At 35.4% G+C, this 12,629-nt stretch overlaps 1 protein-coding gene across 3 annotated transcripts in view; it reads right to left on the bottom strand.

Annotated features, from left to right (window-relative positions):
• The window catches only part of PIK3C3 (phosphatidylinositol 3-kinase catalytic subunit type 3), a 142,943-nt gene that overhangs the window by 64,997 nt on the left and 65,317 nt on the right, over positions 1–12,629 (bottom strand). For all 3 annotated transcript variants that reach the window (XR_009222447.1, XM_058557028.1, XM_058557029.1), the window contains exons 13-14: positions 7,067–7,134; positions 1,412–1,517 (exon numbers count right to left, since the gene is read on the bottom strand). Coding sequence is in view for 2 of the 3 variants with exons in the window: in XM_058557028.1 (XP_058413011.1) it covers positions 1,412–1,517; positions 7,067–7,134 (174 nt within the window). In the remaining variant the exon portion in view is untranslated. The remainder of the gene's footprint in view (positions 1–1,411; positions 1,518–7,066; positions 7,135–12,629) is intronic.

The following is a 12,629-nucleotide window of genomic DNA, read 5'->3' as shown; positions in this document are numbered from 1 at the left end:
TCTTCTAATAACTGCAAACTTCAATACAAAGTGAAATTGAAAAAAATTAATTATCTTGATTCAGAGATAATGAGAAACCTGCTAACTTAGTTCAACGCCACCAACTCTTCCACAGTTGAAAATTATCTGGGCCTTCAGCGAATGCTATAGTCTATCAAAAATAGCACTTTTTTTCACATACAATCACGTGATAAGATAGAATTCACTCATCCAAAATGCATTCACTCATTGATTTAGTAACTATCTGGAAGCCTATGATGTCTTCATAAATGTGCTGGGCATATGGCAGAAACAATATTACCTTCAAGAAACTAAAAATCTACTTAAAAGAAAAGGAAAGTACTCAAATAGCAACATAATACATGCTTGCTTAGTCAAATATAAGTCATAGAAGCTAAATGCCTTTTATAAAGTCTTATGTAGTGAGTTCCTATTCATAAAACATTGTAAAATACATCTTCTCATTTCATCTTCCCAATTATGCAAAGGGCAGCTGGGCAAATATTATCATCCTCATTTTGAAGATGAGGAAATTCAAGCTCAGAGAAACTGAAATTTCTTCACAGGATGACAAAGGCTGTCAGTGATAGAACTGAGATCAGAAGAGAGGACCAACTGCTTATTTGCCAATCAGTTTGATGTAGAGAAGCTCTGAGCTCTGAGAACTACATAAAAGTTTAGTCTCAAAGAGTTCAATAAGATGTGATTTAAATTTTTAAGAACACGGAACATGAAAAAGCAGATAAAAGATGCTATGAAGTAAAATATTTCTGTAGCAAATCACAGATTAATGTTGTGAGTTTTCTTTTCATTACCCGTGCATCCTCTGCTGGCTGAACTGTGACATTGCTTTAAGAATCACAAGAACACCAGGGGGAAAACGGCTTTACATATCTCTAGAAACTGTTTAAGAAGCAAAAATGTAAGTTATATAGGAAGAATCTGCAATATGACCATTATCTACAATATGACCATTGCCAGAATTCTGGAAAGGTACCTCCTAGTTTTGATAAGAAAAATAGAAAACACAGAGGGAAATGAAAAAGCAAAGCTTTGGTTTTTTTGTTTCATGTATAGATTTATTTCATTAAATCAGGGGTCAACAAACTTTTTATAAAGGGCCCAGAATAAATACTTTAGGCCTTATTGGCCATACTGCTTTCATTCCAACTATTCAACTCCTATTATAGTGCAAAAAAGCAATATAAAAACAAATGAGTATGACTATGTTTCAATAAAATTATGAAAACTGAAATTTGAATTTCACATATCACAAAATATTATTCTTCTTTTGATTTTTTTCAACTATTTAAAAATATAAAAGCCATTCTTAGCTCATAGGACATACCAAAACAAGCAATAGACCAGATTTGACCCATGCACTGTGCTTGCCAAGCTCCCTAATGGTTACCTTCAGTAATGCTTGGCTGAACCGTCTCATTACATTCAAGTACATCTCATGGGTCTTTGGATCTCTCTGCTGAGTATCCTGATCTTCACATTCCACTATCACATACCTAAAAAATATGTTAAGTCATATGAATGTGAAACGAAACCCAGATTCATTTTGTAAACATACTTTTCCATTAAAACAGATTAATTCACATTTGCAAAAATAATTAAATGGAAGTAATGAAACACATTTTATCATCATTTATTTTGTAATAATAATTTTGTAATTTTACAATATCATATATTAATCATTTTAAAGTGGAAAACTAAGGAACAACATATACAACCATCTATAAAAGGTAAATTGATAATAGTAATGCCTTAATTTGTACAGTATCCTAGATTTTCTAAAAATTTTGGCATCAGAACAAGCATTTTCTCCTAATACTTTATGAGGTACATAGAACATTAACATCCTCAGAAATCATCTAAGCTCATGTATCTACCAAGGAACTCCAGAACAACATGTTCATAATCTATGTAATACAATACTTTTAATATTAAATAATGCTCTCATTCTGAAAACCACTCTGAAGCTACTCCTCTCAGTAACATACTTCTGAAAGATGAATAAAATTTTAAATTGATTTTTTCTTTCCCATCCAATTTCCCCATTTCTTAAATATTCATATATAATCTTCAATTTTTCTTTCTATCATAAAACTGTGGTTTTAGAGAGTTCGAGAAATTATAAATGTTTTCTTAAACCTAAACCATTTATACAATTACAAAATCATATAAGCAATGATCTGGATTAGATCTTAAAGGTCATCTAATCCAGTGTTTCTAACTTTTCTGATGGGAACAAGCCATAATAACAAACAGGTTTTATATCACAACTTGGTACACAGCCACATCTGTGCACACAAACGCTTAAAACTGAAAACAAGTTTCACGTAGCAATATTCCATGAACAATATGTTAATAATTGCTATTCTGTTCTATTTCATTTTTATGTAGAAAATAAATACTAGATTGTGAACTTTTAAATTGATTTCAATGGATCATGAGGTGTAGTTTAAAAAATACAGATCTAGAGCAACCTGCTTGTTTAACCAAAGTAAAACAGAGGCTGTGTCTTGCCCATGGTGGCACAATTAGTTGCTGGTAGAGCTGAGATCAGAATCCACGATTTTGGGCTCCTAGGCCAGAATTCTTTCTATTCTACTAAGCTTACTCTCACACTGTTTTATTTTTAAAAACCACATGAAACTTTTCAACCTCCTTAACTGATAGTGTTTCACAAATTTCAAGTCACAGCCACTTATTATTTGCCTTCACACACCTTAACAATTTCTTCCTTCTCTGACTTTCTAGAATAGACATAGCCTCTCACACAACTTGTGTCGATAATATTACCTTGCTTGTCACTGTTTCACCTGTTAAACTCCTAGCTCCCTTCATAGGTTATAAAGAAACTGATGCCAGATGCCATACCCTAAAAATTTTCAGTAGGCCCTGACATACCCCATATAGTCTTATACACAGAAACATTTTAAAAGATGATAAAAGTAAAAGCCTTCCTCTCCCAACTTCCCAGTGCAATGCTTTACCATAATAATAACAGGTGTTCTAGACATTCCCAGAGTTCTACAACCTAGAATTTTCCGTGAAGTGGTATGAGGAACTGAACCATGACACTATATCCACTCACAATAAGAGTTCTAAACCAAAAATTCAAGAAAGTATTCTTGAAACTTGAATCAAGAAAGCCTTCTAGAGCCACAGGACACATATGACTATTTAAAATAAAATTAATTAAAATTAAAAATTCAGTTTCTCAGTCACATTATCCACATTTCAAGTGCTCAGTAGCCATGTGTACAGGATTGTAGATTATTTCCATCACCGCAGGAAGTTTCATTGGACAGCTCTGTCCTAGATGAATAAGCTAAGAACAGTTAAGATAAACTCCTATTTCCTATTCATGGCATTCCAGGATATTTGGTCATTTCAGGACACCACCTAAGAATGTCAAACAGACAGTGATTCTAAACTATAAAACTGTCAATATAGTCCTATTCAAATCTAATCCATAGCCTTCTACCCTTTAAAGTCCTTGACTGTCTCCATCACCTTAGCATATCCATTGTCTTTTCCTGTGTGTTTACGTAGCAAACTCACTTCCAAATGAGCAATACAGATGACCACCATATATAGGCTCCACTGCTCTCTTCCGGTCTCCCTGACCCCCAAGTAAACACAATGGCCCAGCCATTTCCTGTGATTGAGGATATATGTTGATGCTCATGATAAAGGTCAAGTATCAAACACCTCTCAAAATCATTCAAGCCAAAGTTCTGCTGCAAAGAGAAAGTCCATCTAAAATAAAAATGACAGCATCATCTCTAAATGTGAAGAACAAATTTAGAGCAAGACTGGAACACCTAGATCTGAATCATTTCTGAATTCTTTGTTCACAGCAGTAAGCTAGATTCAACAAAGCACTCTAAGGTATTCCCTTGCAACCTGTCATCTTCAAGTAGAAATGCAGACAAACCTGCCCAGGTACCCATTGTAAGATGACATCAGTGGGCTACCTGTTTCCCGGCAATTTCATTTTGTGGGTAAATAACCTTTATTACCTTGAAAGGTCTTAAGAGTTATAGTAAAACATGGCAAAGCACCAAAGTTTACTTTCAATTTCAACATACTGGAATAGCTATAAAAATAAAAAACTGGAATGATTTATAGATCCTGATGCCCAACACTTTACAGATTGAGACTATAACTCCCCGCTGTGGCTTAAAAGGTTGACACTATTCATTTTAAAAGGATTCTCTGCACAACTATAGGCCCCCAAGGATTAGGCTATAGCAGGAATCCCGTTTAAATCACTGGAAAGGGAACAAATAAAAAAGGAAATTCAAAATGTTCAAAAGGAAATAGCACAATTAAAATTTATATTGTAATATATTTGTTATAATAGAGTAAGGTTAACAGTGAGAGGCATTTAAATTGTTACACTTGATTATTTATTTATTTATTTATTTTTTTCCCCCAAAGCCCCAGTAGATAGTTGTATGTCACAGTCGCACATCCTTCCAGTTGCTGCATGTGGGACGCGGCCTCAGCATGGCTGGAGAAGCGGTGCGTCGGTGCGCGCCCAGGATCCAAACCCGGGCCGCCAGCAGCGGAGCGCGCGCACTTAACCGCTAAGCCACGAGGCCGGCCAGTTACACTTGATTAATATTTTTATACTATTCAGTCCATGTTCAAAGGAAGAGAATGATCATTTTAAACCAATTATTTGAAATTATTACCCACATTTGCATCCTACAATCACAAAAGCAGTGTCTACCAAAGTCAGAAGTCCACATCAATAGCTTGTTTGCCCCATGAGTATTTGTGAATATGTAATACGTAAACTGTAAATATGGGAAAAACAATTACCTCTCAGAGAATGAACATACACACTATTGCTTCAGTGAATCAGATATAGTGGAAAAACACAAATCAAATCTAAATTTGATGGAATGCTTATAAGATTGGGGACTGGGGTTGCACTTCGTTTATTATCTATGGAGAAAACAAAGTGCTCTTTCTGAACAGACACTGTTACCTTGTTGGAAATTGCTCACCTAATAGGTTTCCTACTGTTCAGCTGCTTTCAGCATGGTTTAAAAACTCTTCCTACTTGAAATAAGAGATCAAAGATTCTATCATAACTAATTCAGATTTTACAATGAAATCTGGTAGTCAAAAAACATACGTAATTTTAAAACACCACATAATCAATATATGTACACACGGCTCTTATAATATTGACTACTCTAGACCATAAATTCTGAGCCAGAGAAAACTTTCCATGAATATTGCAATGAAATAAAAGTACCTATAAAGTAATTCTTAGCATATGATTTAAAAATATATGAAATCTTAATTTTAAAATACCTAAGAAGCTTATAAGTACTTGCTCAAAAACTCAGCAACATGCCCCATATATTTTTTCTTTATTTCCTTTTAAATATTTACTTAGATTTTCATGAGGAAATAGTTTTCCATACCACCAGTGAATAGACATACACTAAAGAATTCAGATTTGAATATGTAGAACATTAGGAAGCAAGAGGTTACATTAAAAGGAAATAGCTATTTGGCAATATGAGAATTTCCAAGCAAAATTTTCAAAGTAAAAATGGTGATTAACAACTAGCCAAAAAATTTTGTGGGTATATTTTCAAAGACACACTGAAATTTAATGTGAGGGAAATGTAGTTTTATGAATATTATAGTAAACTGCTAAAGTAAAAGCAAGGAACTACTTTTCTTCCCACCACTAAGGCTAACAGGGAAAACAAATCACAGGTTTCAAAGGGGGAGAAAAAAATGACAGTTAAGATTGTTGATAGCGGTTTCTCTTCAATGTAAAGAAAAGCGTAAAGACTAAAACTAAACAATTATTTATTGTTTATGTAACTAATGAACACCTGTGTTTGTTAAAAGAGCCCTCTGATTTTGTGTCCTATTTCTTGGCTACAGGGGCAGTATCTAGAACAACATTATGTTTGGAGAGTGGGAGAACGAAGGTAAGGCTCGATTTGACCTACAGGACAGTTTTTCTAAACTCAGTGTAAAACAAGGTAATCTTTTGTTGAATTTCTTCATGGAAAGCCACAGTATTCTTCGAAAATAATGAGCTTTCAGAATGGACATCTATTAATTTGTACTGTTTAAGTAAACACAGTAAATTGAGCCGTAAGATTAGATCAAAGATCATTTCTCCCATTAAAAAATATCAGTACGTCAAGAAGTTTAACATGTTCTGTCAAACATATAGAAGACTTTAGGGAGGGTTTACCCAGCTGGCTCTGTCCTTTGTTTGCTCTGTAAAACTGCAGAAGGCTCTCTTGTCTAGTGTTTAATCCTAGTGCTTTCTTTACTGAACCAAAATATTTCTCGTTATGGCTTAAGCTACTCATCCTTTACACTCGAGAATTCTATGACAGATAAAGGGAGCCATGCTTCATATTGTGTCTCAGGAAGTCAGATAGCTTCTCTGTGCCTTAGTTTCTCTCTTTCTTTCCTTCAACTCACTCAGAAAACCTGTTCTCACGTAAAACAGAAACATTTATGCTTGCCCTGTTTAACTTCACAGAGACAAATGAGAAAAGGTCACTGAAAGCACTCTGTAAATAGTAAAGTACAAGATAAATGATCTAATCCTAGTTCAGGTTTTACCAAGTTCAGTTATATCATGCCTCTGCCTTAGTTTCCTCATCTATGAGATAAATAACTTCAAATTCCAACTTTCTATTTTTGTATAATTCAAATGTTTTGGTAAATACTACGAAAATACACATTCCTGAAGGAGTGTGACGTATCATATTTACACTACTTAAATAGCATAAAAGCAAACAGATATCAAACTGAAAAAACCCATGACCTTACCCAGTTTTATCTTAGATCCTGGAAAGTGACTGAAACAGAAACAGTGGTGCAAATAAGCATTTTCATTAGAACAGTTGTAAAGGAATACAGCTACATATAAATACTGCATTGAGGCTTTTGATGACTGATCAGACCTTATTTTAAACTGCCTTTGTGTTTACAGTGTGGGAAAAAAAATAGTCCTAAAGAGTGACAAGAAAATAAACAAAATTATTTCACATACCAGTATAAATAATTAGCCAGAGTTGAGTTTTTGCAGGCTCTTGATATCAAGAAGGTACAGAGATCTTGCTGAAAGAATTAAAAGACATGTATATACATTATATTACCATCTGTTAATAACAAGGGGGAAATAAGAGAGTCTACATTTGCCTATGAGTTTTCATCTATATAACTTCTGTCACAGATCAGATTTTCATGCATCTGTCAATCCTTCCATCTCTTCATCCAATATTTATTCTAAACCAGGCAGCATATGAGAGGCTAAGGACACCATGGTTCCCAGATTTCCTTGTCCTACTGTAAGCTTAACATTTAGTAGAGGAGAGAGACATTCAAGAAAGAGCTATAGAAATAATTTAGATTGGGAGGTCAGAAAAGGCAGCAATGAGGATGTGATATTTAGGCAAGACCAAAATGACACTACGTATAAAGGCCATGAACTTGACTGTTTAAGGAATTTTAAAAAGGCCCAATGTAGCTAAAGTATAGTGAACACTAAAGTAAAGGAGGCTGAAAAGGTAGGCAAAGGTCAAACTGTGCAAGACCTTTAAGTCACAATATTGAGTATGGATTTTATTTTTAAAGCAAAGGATATTTAAAAGTCTTAAGCAGGAGAGTGAGATGATTTGATTTACATTTTATGAAAATGACTCCAGTTTCTCTGAAAAGTATAGACCTGAGATCAGTTAAGATGCTATTAAAATAGTCTAGAAGAGTGAACGGTGAGAGTAGAAATGGAGAGAAGTGTAGAGATTCTAAAACTACTTTGGAAGAATTAATAGGACTTGCTGAGGGAGAGGAAGTAGGAATGAAAAAAAATTGACAGTAACTCCCAAATTTATGGATTTAACAAATGGGTTGATTTGTTACATTACAGATGGAAATTCCAAGTGAGGCTAGTGTGGAGAGAGAGAGTTGTATTTTGAAATATTAAATTTGAAATGCCTGTCAGATATACAATGGAGATTAAGTAGGTATTTGGATATATGAATCTAAAACTCAGATGAGAGAAATGCACTAGAAATATAAATTTGAGTTTATCAGTACAGCCTAGGGCAAGAGTATAAATTGAGAACAGAAGAGGACCCTGAGGAACATTAAGATGTCAAGCAGCAGAGAAAGTGCTGATGAAGGAAACTGAGAAGGAATAGCCAGAGAGGTGAAGAGAAAACAAGAGAGGTATGGGATCATCTAAACCATGAGAAGAGCTAGTTTTTCAAGAAGGGAGTCATTTACTTTGCTGAATGCTGCTGAGAGGAACTGAAAAGTAAGTGCAACCACACATTAAAGTCATTAGTATTACTACTTTAGCAAAGTAAGTTTTAATATAATGATGGGAAGCAAAGCCAGAATGATGTGGATTAAAGACTGGAAAGAAAGGAAAGAGGGCGTCAGAATGTACAAACAACTCCTTAGAGAAGCTTGATCATGAAGAGAAGTGAGAAAATATGGTGCTATTTCAAGGGATGTGGTGTCAAGGGAGAGTTTTTGTTTTGTCTTGTCTTTTTCACTTTTGAATTTTTAAGATGGGAGATACTAACACATACTTGAATATTTCTACCAGGAAAAGAAGCGATCATATCTTTGATGGGAGTTATATTTCTTCTGTGTAAGAAAACAGAAAGGGCCGGCCCCGTGGCTTAGCAGTTAAGTGTGCGCGCTCCGCTGCTGGCGGCCCGGGTTCGGATCCCGGGCGCGCACCAACACACTGCTTGTCCGGCCATGCTGAAGCCGCGTCCCACATACAGCATCTAGAAGGATGTGCAGCTATGACATACAACTGTCTAGGCTTTGGGGGAAAAAAATAAAATAAATTAAAAAAAATTTGAAAAGAAAACAGAAAGAAAGGAAGGGAAGGGATTCATGTCTGTAAACCAGGTGATGGGAAATTGAGACCATTCTTACCTAAGGGCTTCTATTTGTTTCCATTAAGTATGGGGTACATCTGTCACTTGAAGATTGGGAGGCAGGGCATGAAGAACAGAGAAGAAAAGGTATGAGAGTCACTGCAGAGCAGGGAGAACAACCCACCTAGAGAAATGTAAGATGGCAGACAGTGCTGAGTGCCCAGCTGATGTGTGTGATCGTGAATTTATAATGATACCAATAGGCTAGGCCATGTGCTTTTCTTCTGCAATATTCAGGCACAGAGAAATTAGGTAATTAATTAGGCTTATCAAGGGGTGAGATTTTGCCAGGAGAACTGACGGTACTAATAAAAGAATGATTAAAATTATGAGCCTTGGGATAAAAGCTATATTCAGAGAAAACTAAATATTGAAGGGGGCCGATGAACAAATAAAAGGGTAGAGATCAATGGATTTGAAGTTTCAATGCAATAGGGGCATTTAAGAAAGTAAGCTAGAGTAATACAAGACTGTTACCACATAGCAGATACCTCACTGCTTTCAGTGGTGGCAAGAATCTTATCTCCAATTCTAGAGCTAAAATCTTAGCACTACATTTTAAATGTGCAACATTTAAAAACCCAATAAGGAAACTCCTCAATCAGAAAGCCATAATGTAATGCCAAATGCCAAACGTAATGTTAAATAAGTTTAACAGGTAGAATCCAGGCCTAAAGCTTATCTTTGACTATATGAGGACAGTATACTTTTACATACTAAAGTATATATTTAAATAGAAAACGCATGTGTTTCATTTGACACTATGCTTTCATTAAAAAATTATTTACAGAGCATAAATAGGGAAGAATTAAATTTAAGGTTTTTTGTTTTTGAGGAAGATCAGCCCTGAGCTAACATCCATGCTAATCCTCCTCTTTTTGCTGAGGAAGATCGGCTCTGAACTAACATCTATTGCCAATCCTCCTCCTTTTTTTTTTTCCCCAAAGCCCCAGTAGATAGGTGTATGTCACAGTTGCACATCCTTCTAATTGCTGTATGTGGGACGCGGCGTCAGCATGGCCAGAGAAGCGGTGCGTCAGTGCGCGTCCAGGATCCGCACCCAGGCCGCCAGCAGCAGAGCGCGCGCACCCAATCGCTAAGCCACGGGGCTGGCCCGGGAAGAATTAAATTTAAAAACACTTGTGAAACAGGTGACACATCCTATAAATTTTTACACTCAGTTTGTATAAGCAATATTTTAAAATTTAAAAACAATTAGAAGAGAAAAATGTGCTTTAGGCAAAAAGAAAATGATCTCATACTGAAGGTCAGAGGTAGAAGAAGAAATGGTGAATAGGGAAACAGAGACCTAAGTACCTTTAAAGAGTTACTGATTGTATACAATAATATTTTCTAATTTGGGGGTTAAACAAGACAGAACTAAATCACTGGATAAAAATTACATACAAGAAGTATACTTGTTTTGGAGGAGGGTAATATTGATTATGCTAGACAAAGTTAAGGAAAGATGTTAAAGTATTTAGTATAACCATTGAAAGAACTGATATGGACAATATAACCTCCAAGCTGGGGGTGGAGATAGAGGATGGGGAGGGGGATCCAGCCAAATACAGGCAAGGAACAAAAAAAAAAAAGACAAGAAAAAAATAAGAAAGAATAGAAAGTACCACATAAGATGGTGAAATAAATCCAAATATAGCTCTGATCACAATAAAAACAAATGGGGTAAAAGTTCCAGTTAAAAGACAGAGTGCTAAACTGGATTAAAAAACAAAATCTAGCTATATGTTATCTTCAAGAGATAAACCTAAAATAAAAGGCTACAAAAATATTGAAAGGAAAGGACTGAAAGCTACACTAGTGCATACTAATCAAGACAAAGCTCTATTAATCAGACAAAATAGACTTTAAGGCAAAAACACGATTAGATATAAAGACGGTTACTAAACAGTGATAAAAGATTCAATTTACATGAATACACCTAATAAAAGAGCTTCAAAATATTTCAAGCAAACATCAACAGAAATACAAGAAGAAACTGATAATTCCATCAGTATACAGGGGGAATTCTACCCTAATTCTGTCACAGATCCAGCATCAGGCAAGGGTACATAAGATTTCAACAACACAATTAATAAGCTTGCTCTAGTGACACATGTACAATGCTTTACCCAACAACTGGGGAATATACCTTCTTTTCAAGAACCCATGGAACTCATGAAAAATGACCACATTTGGGCAATGAGATTAACTGAGTTTCTATCTTCTTTCTAACATTTGGCCAGGCATACATGGTGGTTTCCTAAAACTCTAAGAAAAACAAGGAAAGGAAAGAGGAAGAAAACAAGACACTCCTTAGGTGTCAGGGAAGAGATAGGATGTTGCTATCTCAAGCAGTGATAAGAAGAGAGGGAATTCAGCATGGTTGGATCTCAGCTTGATATTCCTAGACATTTAATTGTTTAGGGATATCCTAAGGGTAATGACTGCTTGCACAGTATTATTACTCTACAGGGGGCAAAGGAAGGGGAGGAAACATCACTCAAGATGATTCCCACTGGTTTCTGGGATAGCTTGGATTACCTGAACCCTTTAAAGAACTATTCAGCTGAGAAAAAGGTAAAATGGCATAATCATTGAGTAACAACAGACGGGTTCATCAGTCACAAGAGAAATAACAGAAATATATAAATAACAGAAATAACAGAAATATTTTTAGCCTCAAGTTTTGAGTGATATGTAGTGCGTAAAACTATATTCCGAACATAACTTTGAGAATCTAATCACTTCACACAATATTCAACATAAACTACCCTGGCTCAAGCCTCCTACATGGATTATTTCAATAGCTTCCAAGCAAAAGTTATTCAATATCATGACCTTCAAGGCCCTACAAGACTGATCTTCTGCTCTCTCTCTGACCTAATCTTCCACCATGCTTTCTTTTGCTCACTCCCCAGCCAGGAATAATAGCCTCTGTTGTTCCCCAAAAAACACACCTAAGCTCTGGTCTTAGGGTCTCTATATCTGCTGTTCCTTCTGCCCGAAATGCTCTTCCTCCAAATCACTATATGGTTGTTCCCTCACTTGCTTCATCTTTACAAAGATGCCACTTTTCCAGGAGGGCCTTCCTTGACCAATCTTTTCAAAATTGCAACCACCTAATCCTACCCCAACACTCCCTATCATCCTTCTCTAATTCAGTTTTCTCCACAGAAAATAGAGATCTTTATCTCTTCTACTATACATAAATATTACTATCACCCACCCAAAAACTAGAACGTAAGCTCCAGGAACACTAAGATTTTGACTGTTTTGTTCTCGGCTGCATCATCCCCAGCATCTAGAATAGCTTTTGGTACACAATAAAAGCTCAAAAAATATGTGTGAATGAATGAATTACTGAATCAATAAATCAGTATCTTAACTTTGAAAGGGTAAAATAATTCAACTGGAGCTGAATGGTTCCTTAAAAGGCTCCCCTAAGGATTCTATGATCCTGTAATTTAAAATCTTTTTTCATTATTTTCTATTATGTTAAGAGGTAGGCAAGCATTCAAACTTTGGCTAACAGTCAATAGTGAAAACAAGAGTCATTCAGTCATCAACATTAACTCCTAAAATTTGACTAAAAGCAATATATATACAACATTAGAAAAATCAACTGAACTTTCTAATATCAAAGCATGTATTACA

This window comes from Diceros bicornis, chromosome 16, assembly GCF_020826845.1.
Source record: "Diceros bicornis minor isolate mBicDic1 chromosome 16, mDicBic1.mat.cur, whole genome shotgun sequence".
NCBI lineage: Eukaryota > Metazoa > Chordata > Mammalia > Perissodactyla > Rhinocerotidae > Diceros > Diceros bicornis.
The sequence above is the reverse complement of the archived record's forward strand: the minus strand, read 5'-3'. Positions and strand labels throughout refer to the sequence as shown.